Source organism: Corvus moneduloides, chromosome 1 (genome assembly GCF_009650955.1).
Source record: "Corvus moneduloides isolate bCorMon1 chromosome 1, bCorMon1.pri, whole genome shotgun sequence".
Lineage (NCBI taxonomy): Eukaryota > Metazoa > Chordata > Aves > Passeriformes > Corvidae > Corvus > Corvus moneduloides.
Window position 1 is genome coordinate 161,219,594 of NC_045476.1, and position 21,394 is coordinate 161,240,987.

A 21,394-nucleotide genomic window follows, 5' to 3' on the forward strand; every position below is an offset into this window, starting at 1 on the left:
ATTGCTCTTTGCAAGAGCAACATCTCTCCACACCTCTCTTTAAATGTCACACCCAAAATGGAGAGAACATCTGCCTAAAGTCTTATCACCACCTGTTTATTAGTTGCAGTGATGCACTACTGTTCATTGCCAAACACACCTGAGGCTGCTCTGTCAAGTCTTTGCCAAAGCTATAAATCTCTTTGATCCAGTCAGACACAGGGTCTGCAAATAGATGATCTTTAAATTCCCTTCCAACCCAAACTATTCTATGATTTTATGCTATTTCTTTATGAAGTGGTGCTGCTCCCTAGGTCTTTTTCATCTCAGACGTCATGAAAAAGTTATGATCCATCTTCATTGTACTTTGACACAGGTAAAAGAAAGGGAAAAGCTCTGGTCAAGATCTCATTTGGAGCAAGTGACAAGGACAGAAATAAAACAGAGTCTCCAGAGACCCAAACCTACTCCCAATACCAAATGTATCAGATATCCTTGAAACAACAACCACTAAGGGTCCACACACTGTTTCAGCAGGAAAGCAAGCATTTGACATGATAAAAAACCCTCGCATTTTCCTTATCTGCCGCTTAGTACTATGTGTACATTCATTATTCAGCAGGGTCTGAGACCCCAAAACACCATCATCCTGTCACTGCCAGAGACAGAAGGCCTTGTTTGCTTTGGGAGACAAAACCTCAAGGTAGTGCTTAAGAAAAAGGGTGAGAAATCCAGAAGAGGAAATTAAAGGTGTCCAGAGTTGCACTTGGGCAAGTTAAGAACAGCATAAAATCCAGTGCTGCCCTGTCTCAGCTGCCCTCACCTGCACCTTCAGAGAGCCCATGAACAAGGCACCTGCACCTTCTCAGCCATCACAAAAACAAGAACAGCCCAGCAACAGCTTTGATCAGTGGAAAGGGGAAAACCTGTCTGCTTAACTAGGGAGATTAACCAGCAGGGAATGCTTAGGCTACCTTTGATGGACCAGTGATAGCAACTTACTTTGTGTAATGCTTCAGCTCTCTGTGATTCATTAGATTCATTCTACGAGCTGCTCTTCAGAGGGTGTTCTCCAGACTGCTGGGAAAGCTGTTTTATTTTCCACCTAACAGGCAGATAATCCATACCTTTCCACTGCAATATCACTCTCAGGAGCATCCTGCATTCCAGCAAGATTTATCAGTTACAGAATCAAGACAATTGTTTTTTTCTCCGCCCAATTTATTTTCAGAAGAAACATGAAGCTGGCAAATCTCAGATGCTTCCTTTCTCCACTGCCAGTGGATCTTGGCAGAGAAATCCTCTAAAGAAGCAAGTGCTGAAGACTTTGCAAACTTCTGGCTGCCAGTAGATGTCATTGCATACTAGCAATGTACCTGCCAGCCAGGGGACAATGACGAAAAGAAATACATGTTTTCTAAGTTTATGTAAGGAAAAAAAAAGGAACCAAGTTAGTATTACTCTTACACTGCTGAGAATTAAGCTGTCACAATCACAATAAGCATGTGAGCTGTCTTCGAGTTGTTTATTGCAGTCTGCAGCTGTTATTCTGGGTCACAGAAACCCACAGAATTTATCTAAAACCCTCTAATTATGGTAAGAAAAAGAACTCCATCAAACCATGGTTATTTAGCTCTGCAGAATGTGCTTTAACTACAGTTAAGGGGACACAAAAATGCTCAGCATGCAGAGCAGAATTGGCCACATACACAAGAGGATTCAGAACATATTAAGGCAGATAGTAATATTACTAGAACTCATCTTTAATATGAGGATTCTGAGAAGAAATCCCAGATATGAACAACTCCAGTGAACTGCATGACAGCCTTATGAAGTAGATGAGGTGTTATTATACAGGTGTTTAAGTGCTGGACTGAGAGGTTAAGTGCTCTTAACTAGATGAAGTCAGTAGCTAAGAACAGTTGCTGAGAGAGATGATTCCCAGCACAAAACAAAACAAAACCAAAAAAACCAACCAAAAAAACAAAACAAAAAAAAAACCAAACAAACAAACAAAAAAAACCCAACCAAAACCAAACCCAAAACATATATAGAAAAAAGCCTGCAGATTGTGCTTTCACTTTTCATTGCCAGGTCAGTTTTAGCTATGCTCACATTACTTTTTATTCTGCAATAAAATAAGAACTGAGCACTAAGAACATTAGAACGCAACCCTGAGAAGGCAATGTTTCCATAGCCACTGTCTCCAAGGAACATCAGTGACAGGGCATTGGTTTTTTTTTTTGGTCTTCAGATTTCAACTCAATATTATCTCTAAACTTGGAGATGTTTTCCCCTTTTGTTACTGTCTGGATGTGCTCACTGAAGGAGCAGGCACGGGTGCTGATGTACCAAGGCTCCTGCAGCCTGCTTCTGCCTTAGTCTCTCAGGGGAAACCCTTCAGCTCACCAGTCCTGGGTAAACTGGGTGGCATTTACAAGTTCAGGGAGTTAGTAACACTATCTGAACACCACAGCAACCCAAGCAAGGTCTGTAACCTCACTGGAGCATCTTCCCTGCACTGGGCTCATGGTTTCAGCAATGAAAAGGACATACATATCTCTTGAAGTGATAAATAGCTTTATTTGGAAGTTGCAGAAATAAGGACTGTATCTTGGTTTGTGTAAGCTCAGGCCCCACATCATTTAAGAGCTCACAGAACACATCCTGCTATTAGAAGTTCAGCTGGTTTTTCCCTCTCCTCTGTACTGAAGTTGTTTTCAAGCTTTCACCTCTGGCCCTTGGCTCTAAAGTATCACTGTCAATCTGAGCCTTACCTGCCAGCAAATCACACACACCATCTTCCGGTCCCAAAATGCATCCCTTAAAAATACACACATGAAAGCTCTCCTTTACCATAGAACCACCCTGCAGCACCAGACTCCAGCTATGCCTGCAGCATTTTTGCAGGTAGAACTGCACTCATTTTATTGTGTCCCAAGTTGCTGGATGCTGGCCAGCCCTGATCTAAAGACACAGCTCTCGTGCTAATTTGGTAAGTCCTGCTGACAGCACAGCACAGGAGTAAAAAGCAACAGGGCTTTCAGGGCAGGCCTTTCATATATTCAGCTGCCTCAGGGCAGACAGAGCACAGGGCTCTGTGTTGGAGAGACTGTATCTAACAGAGTAGATTTCCATAGCTTCTCCAGAAGCTCTAGAAATGGCAATAACTCCAACTTGGAAGAGAAGGGAAGGGGAAGCAAAGCCTTTGTTTGAAGGATCTAGCAGGCAAGAGATACAAGCCTGGAGAGAAAGAGGTTCTTCAGCTTAATTTTCGAGGAACGAAGACTAGCTGCTTTGCTCAAGGTCATTAGAGCCAAGTTCCAAGTCTGGATGTCCTACAGTGTAGCCCAGAGCCTTAACTATCTGCCTGCTTTTCTTTTCTACACTTGGTCTTGCAGTCAGTGCATCTCTAATAAGCCAAGCCACTTCAGAGATTTTATTCTCCTTAGAAATACTATAATAATCCTTCTGAATTTTTATCAGAGTCATTACCATGAAAAAAAAAATTTCCAGGAGAATATAGACTTAATCTACCAAAGTTGTTCTCATATTCATTGCTGTCTGTGTGATTATTAGCATGAAGGGAAACAGATAAGCACAAAAAGAAAGCTTGGATATCTTGGAAACTCATTAGTGAGGAAAGTCCCAGTGTAAAACATAATGAAACCTTCATCCACCACCTCTGCAAAAGGTGGGTGCTTGTGGTTAGAGTTTTTTCCTCTGACAAGTTGGTTTCCTGTGGAAAAATCATGGTAGTGATCACTTGATCCACTTGTTTCATGACACCTTTTTCATCTTTCCTACTCTTCTTCAGAAGGTGTGGAGAGTTTTGGCCTAAGCCCTGAACAGACTATGGAAATTTCTGTCCCTTTCTGGGCAGTGAGTGTGTTACAAATATTCAAGAGTTGTACCAAAAGTCTAAGAACGACTACCAGCAGTCAAGACAAAGGTGCAGTGAGCTCCTGCCCCATCTGCCTTAGTTTTCCTTAGGGAGACTTCTCGAACATTTTGTCCTGCTGTCACCAATCACAGTTTGCAGGGCTCCACTGACATCCTGAAGCAAAGAATGTCTTTGTACTGACTAGAGATTTACAGATGTCTCTCTCTAATTAACTCATATGCACTGTTTTAAAGACACAAAATTTTAACCTCCAGAACAGACTGAAGAGAAGTGTTTCAAGACCTGCTGGATGAAAAGCAACTTCATTTTGTTAATTTTAAACTTGACATCAGGTAGCTTGATTTGCTTCCCCTTCAGTTTTACAACAGAAGAAAGAGTGAAAAATAATTTCCTACTAGTATCTCCATACCACTCAAAGTCTGACAAATTTTCATCTTATTCTCTCCAAAGTCATCACTTTTGCAAGCACCTTCCTGCCTGCAGAGCCTTCTCACTTCTCTTGGCCTTTGGGATGCTGCAAGGGTGGCTCAGCACCATTGCATAATGCTCTGTACCTTGCAAGACAAAGGGATAAGTTTTTGAAAGTCTCCCAGTTAAATTTTGCATGGAGGCATTAGAAAGGCTGGCTCATCATGTGGATGGCTGTGCCCCAGGAATGCAGCCCTCATGCTCTACAGAACCTCCCTTCTCAGACATGAATTCTCTGACTTTTGCTTGAATCATCCTCAGAAATGCTCTCCTGTTGCAGTGAGCCATGGCTCTTGCACTCTCCAGCGGCTCCTGCTGCCCTCACTCCTCTCCTGCCCCTACTCCTCTTGAACAAATAGAGATTTGAAGATGGGAGTTATAACCCTTGCAGGATCAGACTATCTAGTTTAGCAGATGTCCACTTGAATGACTGCCAGAATAAAGCTAGAACATTCCCTTTCATGGTGGTGATGTTACAGAATTGGATATTTACCCATGTATAATAATCAGTTCAACAACAGAAGCATTTGCAAAAGTGAATGAACACACAGTAAAGGGAAACAGATTTATGAGCAGAAATATGACAGACTACATCTAATGTGAAAGGGGTTAAGAACTCCAAGGGCTGAGAGATGACAGTCAGCAATGGAAATTTAAGATCAAATACGGAGTAGCAATAGCTGAATCCCACCTTTCCAGGAAATGCACTTGAGAGAGGTTTACAAGGGCACCTGTAGATGCATTGTGGTATTTTCTTTTTTTTATATCTGTGTGCAATAACTTGGCTGCATATGCATGTTTCTGTACATAAAAAGCATCCTACATCACTCTGAGCTATTTAAGCCTGGCAGAACATGCCAGGCTGCTGCTTGAAGCATCACTGTGAGTTTCCTGGGTTTAAAAGTCACAAAAGTCCTCATGTCAACATGAATTTAGCCACAGCTACAATTATCTTTTGGTTTACCACTAATGCTGTGCTCGACATTTTATATATTCTAATACAAGCATCCTTTTGGCTTTAACTTGGTGATACAACCAAGGTAATGACCTGGAGAAGCAAGGCCAGTGCCTCTCCTGTCCTCCTGGAAAAGCACAGGATTTTCCATCTAACAAATGCCTCAGACCTCACATAAATGCCCTACAAACAGTACTTGGCAACACGTGGTCTGACAGGTGTTTGGCACTGGCACAGCTGGAGAGCAAGACTGTAGTAAGAGGATGATTTTAATCTTGTCATCTCAGTCTTTTCAAAGGTGAGACAACTTAGTTCCATCAACATTTAGGATGTGAGCCTCATGCTTTTAAAGGATCCCACAGCACATGCACGGCAACAATCACACAGACTGCAGCTGTTAGTAAAGTCCAGCATCTCTGATCCAGCTTTCCAGCACTGGCTCGTACTCATGAAAATCAAGGAAACAAAGCTGTCACAGCCAAAGTGAAAAACAAGATTTCCTGCTCATGCAGCCATTGCAGCGCAGCAGGCAAACAAAGCAGACACATGAATTCTCTACTTCCAGGTGTTCTCCTCTTCAGGAAGGTTTTCATTTCATACATTATTCTACTTTTCTTCAGGAGTAGAGATGGCAACTGGCATTGCAGGCACTTGCAGCCCCACTCCCTGTGGTTCTGGCTACTTCTTGGGCACTAGAACAGACTGTGCAGGGACATGGCCATGGCACCAAGCCTGTCAGAGCTCAAGAATCATATGGATTGTGCTCTTAGTTACAGAGTTTAGTTTTAGGTAGTCCTGGAAGGAGCAGAGAGTTGAATTAGATGATCCCAGTGGGTTCCTTCCCACTTGACATAGTCTATGATTTCATGCTTCTGTGTCCCCAGGCTCCCTTTTTAATCAAGCCAGCAACATAAAGCTGATATATCTTTGCTCTGCATCAGCAACAGCACTGACACTCAGCCATTGGGTGCACATGGGGCACAAACACCTGGGTACCAGAAACCCTCACTCCACAGATGAGAACAAGCTGCCTCAGCTGGCAGAGGTACCAAAGAAACACAACAAGCTGACCATAAACTCAGCATCCTCCAAGCCTACGCATTTGTTTGGGCACTCAGTGCTGTTTGGCTGCTCCAGCCAAAGAAGTTCTGCACATACTGTGAGGTCTCTCTACTTCCCCCCCTCCAGACCTGCAAATCTATTTGCCTATGCATGAAAATAATACAGATGGAAAGATATTTTCCGACATTTTTCTGCAGAGTTCAAAACATAAGAAAACAAGAACTTGCTTCAACTACAGCACAACTCATATCATAAACATCATGCTTCCTACCACACTGCTGACTCTCACCACCTGCCAAACACGAAATGCTTTCCAAAGGCTGAATCCTGAGTCTCAAAGGCTAAACAGTGGCTGTCAGTGGGAGGACTGCAGGAAAATGAATGCAGAAATGTGTTCTTTATGGCCCCATGTCTCTAGCCTGGCTCAATAATAGTTCCTGCCATTTTGATTGTAATTTCACCTGATGAATTACTACTATTTACAATCAATATATCATAACCACAGAAAGAGCAAATGAGAAGGTGCAATGGCCATAAATGCCATGTTCTCTCTGGTGCAGCATTCTTCCTTTTCGATCACAGTCCAAAATTGTTCTCTGAGCAATTGAGTAGCCACAGATTCCCTGAGAAACAGCCCAACAGATTCTTAATCTCATTTTCAAAATGAGCCATGACTCCCTCCTTAATACATTTGTCTCCTATACCCTCCTGTCAGTCTTTTTCTATTGTTTGCTGCAACTTGAAATTTCATTTTTATCAAAAGGAAAACACCCTCAACCAGGTGTGATATGGAGCTACAGACAGAAAGAGCTAATTCTCCTCTGAAATCTAGGCATCCAGACTCATTTTTCTGTGCAGAACAGAAAGTTTGCAGCCAGAATTGCCTCAAAATCACTATCTTTTTAAAATGCAAATTAATCCAGTCATGCTACTTGTTTCCCAGTGTTGATCACCAATGAAAGAGTTTTCCCAGACAGATAAACCAGAAATTTTCTGTGGTTATTCCATGTCCTCAGTTTAAACCTCCAAGTCTTATTACTCTGTCCTGCCTAATATTTGAAGTAAAAAAATATTCCAGCTTTTGTCATTCAGTTTATTAATGAAAAGATCCAACTGGAAGAAAGACTACAACAGACTCCTCATAAGCCAAATTTAATCCTGCTGAAAATTCAATAAATTCAAAATTATGCTTTCCTTTTGTTTTTCATCCTTCCAGCCAATTTCTTTAGTGCATTATCCTCCACGAACTCACTGCTCCTTACACAAAGCAAAGATTATGATTTCAGTTTGATAAGATTTTCCATGGGCAGTGCACAAAGAACTCCAAGAACACAAAGGGGAAAAAGCAATGAACACTCAAAAGCTTGTCTGCAGAAGGAGGCATAACAAGGCATAAAAGTTCCCCACAAAGATCTGTGCATCCTGTGCACTCCAAAAGCAGCCTCTGAACTACAGAAGGCAACAGCAAGCAACTCATTTGTTGGAACAGTGAAGGATTAGATCTTACCTTTTCTCCTTTTTCTCCTATGCCATAGGCTTTGCCCTAGAAATGAAAAAAGAGGGGAAAATGTACATTTGAAAACAAGGATATCAAACAACACTACAAATACATATTTCATGTTTTCCTTGTTATTTATCCAAGATCTATCTCTCTTTATATACAGACACACAAGTCACCTCACAGCTACTATAGAGAATGCAATTTTCCTTGGGCATAATTCCTTGATAATAATTCAGTGACAAATTAAACTAAAAAACTTATCCCAAATTCTCCTACTGCAGCCAGAAAAACATCTTATTTTTTATTCAGGAAAGAGTCTGATGCTACATTTCCAAAAGCAACGTTGCCAACAAGGCTTACTGGAATGAATTTTACATAGGGTTAAAGATTTTCTTGCCTAAAAACTCAGTCTGGCATTTGCATTAATTGCAGCTGGGGAAGGCTGTATCTTGGTCATCTGACTGTAAATAGTCGAGAGAGATTTGCATCTTCTTTGTGTTCAGTTGCCTCATATTGTCCCCAGCAGAGGTGCAGCTGTGATATAATCAAGTGCATCCAAGTCACATACTTAATTAGAAGGTCCATACTAAGTCAGTTATCAGCTGTACCCAGGGCTGAACCCTCCATTTCCCCCTCTCCAAGAGAGGACAGTGAATGCCAGGAAGATCAGATTCCTCCTGGGATTCAGGTCCAGCAGAGGGAACAGCTTCAACCAGGGCATACAACACTGTGAGCAGGTTCTCAACATGAAGGAGAAAACAGCTACTTACATTTTCATCTCCTTTAGCAAAATCATTGGATGTTTCTTACTTACTGACTCTCCTTTTTCTCCTCGGAGTCCAGGAAGCCCTGGGATGCCTCTTTCTCCCTTGAAATAGAAAATGTTTTATTATCACAGAGTTAATTCATTCCTTTCTTAGACAAAGAAGGAAAGTGATGCAACAAGGGTTTGACTGAAATTATGGACACTTTTGCTCCCACCAGTCTCTACAGCCAAGATTTCAGCTCCTGCCCTGAGGACTGGGTGTACCTAATTGCATGTCTTGAATATCCAAGTCTTCAGATTGATTTTCTATTCTATTTTTCATATGAAAATACAGGTAGAAGCCTTCAGAGTGCACTGGCAAGAAAGAGTTTTCTCCTGTGAGGTACTTCAAAAGTCCTTGATTTTTATTAAGAGAGGAGGTACTTGGAAAGGTGCTTTGCAGAAGACTAAGAGTGCACATGCCTAAAATACTCAAAAAATAAACCTGAAAATACTGTTAAGATTTGAGAGTTTTTTGTTGTTTTTCTTTTTAATTCAAAACCCTTGTTTTCAGTCACACTAAATTTTCAGTGTCAGGTAACTCTTCCCTCCCACAAGTGTGCAGCACACACAGAGTCACTCTTTCTGCTTGTTCCAATGACAGAGAGGGAAAGGAACATAGAAAAGAGACAGTTGAAAAGGTACAATTTATGATGGTTGGAAAAATTATAACTGGAGAAAGACATCCATAGGGAGGAAGGGAGAAAAGCGGTCAATCAAAAACCAAGCGAAATTTTCTTTCACTTTTCTCCTAAAAAGAACAGGGGTAAAAGGGATAAAGAATCAAAGAATATACAAAATTTCATAAATATTTATCAGATACAGAACTAGAAGTGTTACCAAACCCAGCAAGTGCAGAAAAAATACCCATAAATCATTTTCACACACTGCTCTGTGGTCTCAAAACCAGAGGAAGGACCAGCAGAGGATATATCCACTACTAGAACTAGTTTAGGGCTATGTGCAGTGTCACCATCAGTTCAATTCCTCCAGCACTGGGAGCTGCTGGGGAGGAGAGGGCTCTGCCCACACACCTCTACCTAGCTCCTTCCTGATTCTCACCCAAAATGTACAAACCAGAAACCTGCTGTGCTGAGCATCCCATCCCTCACTAACAAATACAACATGCTCACCTATTTGTGCCTGCCATCGTTTTTTGCTAGTAGGGAATTTAGGCACTGTGGACTTCAGTACAGACTTAATATCAAGCTGAAAAAGTCTCAGACCTGGAGCAGAACCCTCCAGTACCACAGCATCAATAAGTCTGATGACCCCTGCTCTCCCCAAATCTCCCCACATGGACCACAGCAGGATTTAATTTTGTGTCTCTATCGAATTTATCCTGATCTATGCCCCCTCAAAGAATGTGCTTAGCAGCACCAGACACTGAAAACATTTGCCAGGATCATGCTTTCTTTTCCCCAGGTGAAGAAATGCTTTTGAAAGCACAGGAAATATGAAGTTTCTTTCTTTAACCTTTCTGTTTTGTTTTTTTTTGCTGAAAGAAAGAAAACTCACAGAATAAGTAGCATATATGCAAAAGTTATGTCACAGTAATATTAAGAAGGCTGTGGTAAAATTCATAAAAATTTTTATGCAGCCATCTCTTGTAAGTCACTGAAAGTACAAAACCTTTCTAATTTGGAGGAAAAGATATATCTTGCTAGAGCTTGTCTAATATACTGGACTTCACAAAGTTCACAACGGCAGGTAAGAATTGTAATTTCTATGTGGACAAAAACGTCTCACACAGAATTTTCTGTAAACTTGGATCAATAGCACTGCTGGAAGAGAGAAGAAGCCTGTTGATCATCAGCCCAGTGCCCCAACCAGCCATCCTGGCTGCCTGCAAACAACACAGCCTGCAGAGGGACTGTAGAAGGAAAATAAATCAGACTGGGTTGTCATTACCATCTAAAATTTATCAATAGGACCCAGTTTCAGACATGTTAGCCAGTTCTGCCACAGCTATTTCCTGCCTAGCTGTTTCCCAATACGATCCTTTACCAAATCTCATTCCAAAACACATCAACTGTGTTTCCATGCATTACCCTCAGTTTGGCAGCATGGGGGATAGAGGCAGAGGTGTTTATCTCCCAGGAATTTTTTCAACTTTTTTAATAACTGCAAGCTCTCCTGTTTTGCCCTGCCTTTGAAGACTGAGAGATCAGAAACTCATTATCTTCATCTTTCTTACATAAATACCAGGTGGTAATGTTGGGGAGTTGCAAATAGCATTGAATTCCTTGCCAAGGCCAGCATTTTAGCCTGGTTAGCTCTCAGTAACATTGCAGAGAGAGAGAAGAAGAGCAAAATTCTTTCTTGAACATAGAACAAGGACTGTGACAAGCTGGTCCTTGGCAACAGTGATGTAAGAACTGCTGTCAAGAGTAGTGTATGTTATTGAATCACAACGTCTTTGCAAGCTGGGAGAAAAATCTATTACGTGCCTTATTTAGCAGATAGAGAAGCTAAGTCATTTGTCTCAAGTCATCACATTTGTACTAAATTGTTGTCAGATCCCAGATTTAAATGGCATCATCCCCAGGTCCTTGAGACTGTGATGCAGTCCTGCCTTGTCTGTGTACAAGTCTCAAACCACTACAGCCAGAAGAATGTCACACAGGAGTGGGGCAGCCCTTTTGGGGTCTGTTCCAGAAAACCTGCTGATGCTGCGCTTGTAGATACACTCCTCTGTGTTCCACTAGTGTGACCTGCACCCAGCACTGTCCCATGTGACACACTGGGACACCCTCACCAGCACACAGACCTTGGCAAAGCAGGGAAAGACAATGGGATCTTGATATAGGGCCCTTTTATCATTATCATCATTGCCTTTTCTGCAACCTCCTCACAACAGTCATGGCTTTGCCATTCCTTAAAATAGCCCATCGCTATTTAAGCTGTCACAGATTAAAATAGAAAGCTCCTATTTATATGTATGTGGAACCATAAGGAACCTTTTTCTGTGCTTTCAGCCAGGCACATTTGAGCAGTAATGAGCCCATGTTCTTTCATCTCAGCCTCCAAAAGGCATATTCTTGTCTCCAAAACTTCTCCTTGCAGACAGCAGACCAAGCTTTGCCAAAAGACAACACACCTCTGAGGACATTTGACCTAAGATCCAGAGATTTCTCCTTTCCCCTCCCACAGTCTTTCACAATAACTGAGTGACTTTTGGTGGGATACAACTCGGTTATTTACCAAACAGGTATAAATTCAGTGACTCAATTTGCAGAAGTGATTCAGATGGAAATAGTTTTGAATACAACATTTTTCCCCAACATCTTTTCACAGATAGTAAAACTGGGAACCACCAACACCACCAACTTTCACCTTTCCAGCAATGTTGAGTCTCTGTTTTCTTCCAGTACAAGTGCTCCTTGTGAGTCTATTGCTTCACGGCTCTATTTGTAAACAGGCACAGAAGGAAAATGTGCCCATGCTGAATGCACACACGTGTGTATCAAAGAGGCTTGCGGAACGTGCAGGGTAATACAAAGGTTGCACTGTGAAACTTGGAACAGACATCACGACCACTCTCCTACTCTTTTATCTAGGAAGAAGAGTACTGAGGGAAGTGTCCTATATTTAACACCATGACTCAGACATCTTGCTAAGGATAGCAGATTGCAACTGATTCTTTACCCCTAGTCTCAAGATTTTCTTGAGTGTGACTGGAAGGCTGCTACCTAAACTGTGCACATGTATTACTGCTGAGCAAGGAACAGCATGGAAGCATGACCTTGTTTTCCAGGTGACCTACCATGGAAGCTGTGCATGACCTAGTGAATAACAGTAACTTGCAAAAATGCCAGTTTAGAAGCTGCATGAAAGGATTTTGCAACACATTTACTCTAAGAATGGAATCAAGCAGCAATGGAGAAGCCTAAATGCAAGCATAAAATGAATATAAAAGATGGCTAGAGCCTCCTGCAGTCCCAGGCTCACCCAAAACTGCCTGAACTTAGTCATATGTTGAATTGACTCTGATTTCTCAAAATCTTCAACTCCTCAACTTGCTCTGATATTGTTTCACTGTTGTTTTTTTAATTAAATAAATGAACTAGCACATATTACTGACCTTTTGACCTTTGGGACCTTCAAAGCCAAGTGGACCCCTCTCCCCCTAAGACAAAAAAGACATGATTAATCAAACTGATCTTCTCATTTTATATTCAAGCAAGGGGCCCAATCATACATCTACTGAGGACAACAAAAATGTTTTCAGGTTCAAGCAGAGAAGAGAATAAAGCTGACATGCCCTCAGGAGCAATGACAATGCAGCTGGTCTCTCAGAGGTCCCAGTCAGAGCCAGAACAAGCAAGAACATTGCTTTTAAAAGCTATGAGATTTTTTTTCAATGTGGCCACATTTACCTTCAGAATCTGTTTTATTTTATTTGCAAAAGGATGTACATAACTGGGCTGGATAAGAACAATCACTTTGTTTTCAATGCTGTTACCAGGTCTACCAGCATGATCAGAATCACTGAATCAGGTAAAGAGAAAACACCTGGGGAAACTTCCATTACCTCTAAAGACATCCCAAATGAAACACACTTGTCTCAACACTCACCTTTTGTCCAGGAGGACAGGAGCAGTTGAAAATCTTCAGATGTCCAACTTGCTCACTGCCAGCAGTGGGCCTCACTTCCAGGGGAGGTGCTTCTGTCAGGACCGTGACCTGGCACTGCACCCAAACACCCAAGGTCAGGACAAAGCCTTTGATGCTGGAAAGTTTCCCCTTCCACCCACTTTAGACAAATCCCAGAGGCACTACTGTGTAATGCACAGCCAAATGTGTCCTCATGAGGAATGAAATCCCACAAAAGCCATTCATCCAAGCAATAGGGGAAAATGTGGCAAAATGAACAATGAACCTCTCTAACCAAGACTGAGGGAAGAAGAGTGAAAGGAGGGTGTAAGTTTCTAGTGAGATTTGGGCACAGGAAAATAAGCTGCAACTGGCACTGTTTTTAGCTGTTCCCAAATAAAACCAGTGGGGAACATGTTGAATATTTCATGCTGCATTTCTGTTGTTCCATCATCACTTCAGGGTTTTGTTTCCCCTGACAGTTTGACAAGGAAAGCGGAACTTGGAAACTTCAAATTCCTCATACTCATCCCTCTGCAGTGGTCCTCCTCTGGCGCTGCTACAGGGCCAATTACATAGTTAGGTTTCAATCACCCTTATTAAACAAAATTATAATCCCACACTGCCACATATTCCCTGATTTATGTAATAGATTTCAATGAAGAGTGTTCATGTGAAAATGAATAAATGACAAAAAGGAGCTTACTGGTCCAGAGGGAATGTCGCAGCAGGTCTCCAGCTCGGCGTGCCGGGAATCACAGTAAATCACCATCCGCTGAAGATCAAACTGGGAGACAAAGGGAGGCAACAGTCTCAGAGACAGTGAATTATTAAAGGCTGTGTGTCCTTTTGCTTGGCCACAAGCAGTGCAGGCAAATACAAACAAAAACCAGATGGTGCTAACTTCAGAGCGGTTCTATGGATCCTGTGGTCAATCTCTATCTCCCCCTATCAATAATAAACCAATATCTCAGCATGCTCCAAGAGATGAGATAATAAGACCCTGAAAAGGCCTATTCAAATTCTGGTGCAGGTTTTCATGCTAATCCCCATGTTCTGGCCAAATTTCTGTCTGAGAAGACACATCCTGGCCACGTCTATCCCTCCTAGAATTTCATCTAGATACAAGGTCTGTTTTTCTCCTGTTGTGCCTTGCATCTTCTGACCATTTATTCCTGCGTGAGAAACGTTACGAATACATTTGATATGCATGTGCCATCCATTTTGCACAGCTAAGAAAGATTATACAAGTCTCAAACACAAAACGATCACACATAAATTATAACAGGGTAACACTGCTGCTGGACAATCAGCCTGTGTGTCTCGACTTTGGTTCATTTGTCAAGTTGTAAATTTGAGTTTGGTTCAGCCAAGTTATAAATTCAGAACACTCTGTTTTCATCCATTAATATGGCTTTTGCTCTATAAACTTAATATCTGAGGAATGGAGAATATATCACAACTCTCCTGAGTTAACAAGCTTCTTTTTTTTCCCCATCTCTTTCTGTCACATGTGGAAACATTCATAATGCCAAGATCAGATGGAGAAAGACCTTTCTGTGTAATTCAGTACCCAGTTGGATGATATTTGCATACGATTTTGTCTCTGCTTCTAAGTGTAACACATTCTGTGACTAGACAGAAAGATGAAATAAACTTCTCATTTTTAATCTCTCTTATGGAGATACAGTCTCACATAAAAATACAGCAAGTCCTGTACATCATAAGCTGCCAATCTGTGTTTGCTATGTAACACTGGCAGCATTTCAGCAATGCTGTCTCAGGAAAAGGGTCGATCACAACATAACCCCCAAAACCCCACTCATTCACAGACTGCAAACCCAAAGCTGAATGTTACCCCAGCTCTAATCAGCAAGTGCAGTACTTACATCAATGGGGATGCTGTCATACAAGCGTTTGCCAATCACAGTCTTTCCCTGAATGTCAATGTTCTCCCTGTCTTCAATGGGCAGCATCTGCACCAGCTTGCAGTCTATGTACAGCGAGACAGCCTTGGCCTGGATGCTGAGGGCGATTTTGTGCCAGTTGCGGTCAAACAGGTCACTGACCCGTGTGTTTCGGAAGACCACCCTGACAGCGTCCTTGGTGAGTCCAACGGCGTTGTACTCCACAGCTTTGTTCTCTCCATCCAGCCGGATCGAGACCTGCAAGGAAACAGAAGGGGGTTTGCTGAGGAAGAAAGCCTTCCCCTTTCTCCTGACTGCTTTCCACCACCACCGACACCCCAAAGCCAGGGATGGCACAGGCTGTGGTGAGAAGCCCAAGCAAAGAGCAGAGGACAAAATTTTGTGGGAGATGTGGACAGGGAGCCTACACCTGTGCTGGTAAATAAGATGGGGCTGCACAGGTTTTGGTGCAGACCCATGACCAGCTAAAGCCTCCTCCTGTGAGTACAACCCTTGGCATGGTTTCAGCACAGGCCACCTTGCTGCTGTGCTGGGTGGTAACACAGCTCAGGGGCACCTCCCTAAAGGCACAAAGCTGGACCTGGTTTGGATTCCTCTATCCTGTGTACTGCTCCACTACTTCCCAGCAGGCTCTTTACTCCCATCACATGCCCTCAACTGTCCCCTGGGATATGGAAAAATATCTCACTGCTGGTATGAAACCAGCCTGCTGAGCTGTGGCACTGCCCACACTTTATTTCAGGTGCTTTGAATAGAAAACTACAGCTACACCCCGTCCCCTGTCCTGCAAGCTACAGAGCAGGCAAAAATAGGTTTTTGAAGACATGCAACTTTTGAGTTCATTTACAAATTGGATCTTCTTTCACCAAAGTCAGGCAGTTACCAGCAAGCAGCAGGGAATGGAGCAGGCAGAGCCAGGAATGGTGTATCCACAAGCTGCAGGGCTGGAAGGAGTTTGGGCCACCTTGGCACCACGCTGTGAGTGATGTGAGGAGCCCGGGGTAGGCTGACTCCACATCTGACCCAACTTCTCCGTGCAGCTGAGCATTGATCTGGCTGGGAATGCCAGCTCGGATCAGTGTTGGCTCAGGAGTGCCTGCATCTCTGAACTGTGCAGGACTGCAAGGGAGTGGCCAAACCACAACCAACTTTACATGAAAGGAGGCTGATGGGGCTCCAAGGCACTTCTGTCACCACAATTTAAGGCACTTTTGAAATTATTACTGGAAATATTGAGTGTTTTTTTCTCTTCTCACTTGAGCAGCTCAAGCTTTCAACTTCCTTCTAGAAATACTAAGTGATTCACACATTCTCACTCTGCAGCAACTAGGAATGCATGTGGCACAGTAAACCAATTTCATTTAACAAAGTGCAGATGATAATAGCTTTCATATAAACCTTTTACCATTGTCTCAAACCCAGTTATCTAACTCTTCAAACTGCACTTATCCTTCACTGAGAGCTCCCAAAATCCTTTTAAATACCGGTCCCAAAGCAGCAATACTGAATTATTTTAACTATGTGAGCCCATGCTGACAGCCCACGTTAGAGTCCTAGGTAATGCTATCATCACTATATTTGGTGCTGAGCAAAAAAATGTACAGCCCATCCAAACCACTCCCTATGAAGCACCATCAAAAACCTCAACTCTGCCAAGCTGCTAAGAACATGTTGTGTAGGGACAAACAGCCCTTTAGTACACACTTATAGTATGTTTTTCCTGAGAACCTGAAAGTACTTGGAAAAGAAATTATTAAATCAAATTGTGCAGCAGTCAGGACTCAGGGTTATGGAGCTATAATAGGTGTTGTTACACCCACATCCAGAACAGGAACCCATAATTTACAGGATACCTAGAAGTCTGGCAAAACCTGACATAATTCACTGCTCTGTAGTACATCTCTGTGACATCTTTTTCCAAGCAGGCAAAATATTTTCCCTAAGTAGAACTGTCTGAACAAAACAACCAGAAACCCAACACTAGTTTCAAGAGCAAGGATGGTATTTTTTTGTCCCCCTTTCCAACTAACACATTTACCTGCATTCTAATAAGAACCAAGGTGTATACAAACCTTTCTTCAGGGTTTGAACTAAAACATTTTCAGCCAAATGCACTGAAAAAGTAATGGGATTTTTATTAGTTCGTAAGAAAAAGGAGTGGGAGGTTAAGGCAAGAAAATTAGCACATGGCAAAAAAAAAAAATAAAAAGAAGGCTGTTCCTGCTGTCTGCATGTTGGGGTTTTAAGAGATCTAGTTTTTTGTCTGTTAAAGGAATTTTCCCCCATTCTGTTACTAAGACGATAAATCGCTGGGTGCTTAAGAGAAGACAAAAGGGCCTGGCCACTCTTTTGTTTCACCTGGGTGTGGGTTCAGTTCCCTCTCAGCATCAGGAGAGAGAAGCTGGAGAGAAAGGAGCTGCTGGTTCCTTTTTTTTCGGCCGTTTTTCTTTCTGCTGGAAACAATGCCGGGATCCCAAAAGCCGCTTTCCGTGCCCTGCTGGAGGCCGGGCTGTGGCTGCCCTGCTCCGCTGCTGCTTCGAGCTTTCGCTGCGTTGTAGCCGTGCTCGCCCTGCCTGCCTGGACCTCCGGGGGGTTCCCCTTTTGGATACATCTCGTCTGCCACCCGGGATTTGTGTTTGTGCCTGCCGCTCTAGCCTGCCGCTCCAGCCGGCTGTTCCCGAGAGTCCGGGATCGGCTGCCCAGGGGTTTGTGAAGCCTTTGTTCCATCCCTTCCCGGGATCCCAGGGCACCAGAGCCGCGTGCTCCCCGAGCTCGCTCCGGAGCGCCCCCTGCAGCCGCGGGGGAACCATCGCACCTGCCCTGCTCACCGGGAGCCGCCAGCGCCCCTGCCGGCTGCGAGCGGAACTGCACCCGAGGGGAAATAGCCTGACAGCCGAGAAGGCTGGCACTGGGTTTGTGATTGCTGTTACTGCCAGAGTTGTTGTTGTTTTGTTTGACTGGTTATATACATATATATATAAGTAAAGAACTGTTATTCCTATTTCCCACATCTTTGCCTAAAGGCCCTTGATTTCAAAATTATAATAACTCAGAGGGAAGGGGGGCACAGTTCTGCCACTTCGAGGGAGGCTTCTGCCTTCCTTAGCAGACACCTGTCTTTCAAAACCAAGACACTGCAAAAGGGCCTCTTACCTGTGGTATGCCGTACTTGTCTATAATCTGCCAGATATACCAGTCTTCTTTCCTGGAAGCCTTCCGGAATTTGAAAGTAGTTACAAAGGCATATTCATCAGGCAGGCCTTGTGGAAATACATCCCTGGCATGGGAGGGGAAAAAGAGCAATGTATCAGGCTTAGCAGTGAAAAGCAGAACGTCTAAAACTCTCTCCATGTCCCAGCAACACTTTCTAAAAGTATCATAGTTCCTAAAAATCTGCTTTATTCGGAAGTCTGGAGAGAGATGAACATGAGCTTGTGCCCTCCAGGTTCTGTCTTTGTGGAGCCCTTTTATCATTCCAATGGTGAAGCTCTCAAACTGGATAAAATGTAAAAGAAATCTGCAGTTGAGTATCCACCATGTTAAAAACGTTGTTTTTCACTTCATGCTTCCACTCACACAATGTGTAAATAATTCTGTTCTGCTCCAGATGCACTGGAGACCTGTGCCTTCCAAGAATGGCCAGGAACACCCAAAACCTTCTATAAAGCCATCAAATTATAGCAACAACATTATAATATCTGCCCCAAAACAGGCACTACAGCTCATGTCTTTCCAAGATATTCCTTAGCTGGTGGCCCTGGATAACAGAAGCTTCTGAAATCAAACATTGCAAACACATCAGGCAGAAATTTACTCAGCCTGACACCACAACCCCTGCATGTAACCAAACATATGAAGTAACCAAATCCAACACTGTTTTTCTCTAGTCCAGCATAAAAACCTGGCATAACATAGGGATGCAGGGCTGGACAGAAGGGATAAATAATCCAGTATTACTATTTTTTTTGTTACTAGCCATTATTGGATGCCTAAGAACAAGAATGAACAGAAAAAACATCTCTCTCCTACCTCCAGATCTTTGGAATCCAGGAGTTTAATTCAGAGACAAATGAAATTTCTGTATCAATAAATTTTTATGGATTTATCTCATTTAGACTTCTGCATCCTCCTCTTGTACTCAGGTAGACTTATGACATTCATGACTTGCCTTGACAAGGAATCACCCTCTGCTGCCCATTGCATGATGGGCATCCTCCTGTATGTTTAGGTCCTAACTCAGTTCTTATCAGGGACAACACAATGAACCTATTCTTTTTCTATCTTTTATACCACACATGATTTTTCAAACTTTGCTTGTAATGCCTCTAAGCCACCTGTGTTCCCACCTGAAGAGCCACAGTTAACATTGTTCTTCATGCTCAAGCCAACCAGCTCCTTTCATCATTCCTAAAGAAACCCTTCCCAAATATAATGTCTTTGCTTCAGGATATCTGAGTAGTCAGGCATAAACACTCGATAGAAAACAAAACATAATGGCAGCAATTAATGAAGAGCAAACTATGAAGATATTGTCTTAATGTTGAATAGTTGACATAATCCATCACTATGCAGAAATTGGCACAGTTCAAGGCATACAAAACTAGAGGCCTTTAATTGTATTAAAAGCAAACAGTCCTCAAAATTTCCAGAATACTGTTTTGCAATTGCAGCAAAGGTTGAGATCCAGTCTTTCCTAATGCCAAAATATTCAATCATATTTTAATCTGTGCTTTGAATCTCCTATCTTTTCAGACAAGTTATAAATTCAGAACACTCTGTTTTCATCCATTAATATGGCTTTTGCTGTATAAAGTTCTCCTGCAGGATATGCATCATTTTAAGTTGGTTTTCCCTCTGGGGACACAGAGACTCTCTGAATTCTTCCAGCACAGAAGAAAATTGAACCAGGCTCCCACTAGCTCCCCTACAAAATCCTTCCTTTAGGAGAGCAGACAAGGCTGTCTCACTTTTTGGTACTAGTTATTTTAACCAGGGAGGCCCCAGTTGCCTGGAAGTTAGCAAAGCTACAAGAAGAACCAGAAGGAGCACCTGGAGGTGAACAGAAGTAGGATGCAGAAGGAGCATTGCCTTAAACTAGATACTAGGAAAAAATTCTTTACTGAAAAGGTGGTCAGGCACTGGAACTGTCTGCTCAGGAAGTGGTGGATTTGCCATCACTGAAAATGTTCAAATAAAAGTGTAGATGTGGCACTTGGGAACATGGTTTAGTGGTGAACGTGGAAGTGTAGGATAACTGTTGGACTCAGTGATCTTATAGGGCTTTTCCAAAGTTAACGATTTTATGGTTCTGGACAGCTTTGAGCTGGGAACAGGACTATCATCATGCAAGCTTAATTTCAAAAAGGGTTTTCAGATGCTTAATACCCACAGAAATAACTGGGAGTTAGGTACCTAAATATCCCTGTGAGCCTGGCCACACCTCATCACACAAGGCTGACAAACAGCCCATCAAGTAGATTTAAACTGACAGAAAGCCATAATGACCCATTACCTGCCACCCTCAACTGATTTTTAAAGCTGCTGAGGAACCAGATGCAAGTTTCCAACAGAGAAAGGTTTCATGCCAAAAGCAAGTCTAAAGACACTCTCATTGCTTTGAAGATGTGACAAAAGCTGTTTCTGAAGTCATTGGTCCCTGTATGTTTTACAGAGCTGCATTGCTACATAAATAACAAAAACTTTGTTGAGGAGTTTTAACTTATTTCCTCATTTAAAAACTATCTCCATCTAGAAGTTCAGCTTTACTTGGGGATCCAAGAGCAGGGATTGCTGTCCCAGAAATGTTTTATGTTCTTCTTTCACACAAGGCTGAACTGAACTGATGATCGATATTGTGGAACTTTGCTGGTACCGACAGGGAGCATTCTGCCAGCTCCTTGTTCTATAATTCTGACAACAGGATAGATTGCAGAAGAGGCCCTAATAAAACTCCAAGACAAAATAATCCCCTAGTGCTGAAGGTTAGTCTAAGAGTCAATTAACTCAACTACAAGGTCAGGTGAATCACAACTTGTACAAAGAAAAAAAATGTAATAAGAAGGCAGAAAACTCTCTTAACCATTGCTGAATTTCAATATATAGCAACCTCACATGCTTTAATTTGCAATAAGAGCTTTCATCTGGGACAATAAGCATGAGATCCCACATCTATCATAACGCTGTGGAAAAAATGATA

General features: G+C 42.5%; 1 protein-coding gene across 1 annotated transcript in view; it reads right to left on the bottom strand.

Annotated features, from left to right (window-relative positions):
• COL22A1 (collagen type XXII alpha 1 chain) overlaps nt 1-21,394 on the bottom strand; it is a 227,599-nt gene that overhangs the window by 119,128 nt on the left and 87,077 nt on the right. Inside the window, exons 6-12 of the mRNA XM_032134095.1 lie at nt 18,352-18,475; nt 15,160-15,435; nt 13,977-14,057; nt 13,253-13,366; nt 12,759-12,803; nt 8,684-8,737; nt 7,876-7,911 (exon numbers count right to left, since the gene is read on the bottom strand). Coding sequence (XP_031989986.1) covers nt 7,876-7,911; nt 8,684-8,737; nt 12,759-12,803; nt 13,253-13,366; nt 13,977-14,057; nt 15,160-15,435; nt 18,352-18,475 — 730 coding nt within the window. The remainder of the gene's footprint in view (nt 1-7,875; nt 7,912-8,683; nt 8,738-12,758; nt 12,804-13,252; nt 13,367-13,976; nt 14,058-15,159; nt 15,436-18,351; nt 18,476-21,394) is intronic.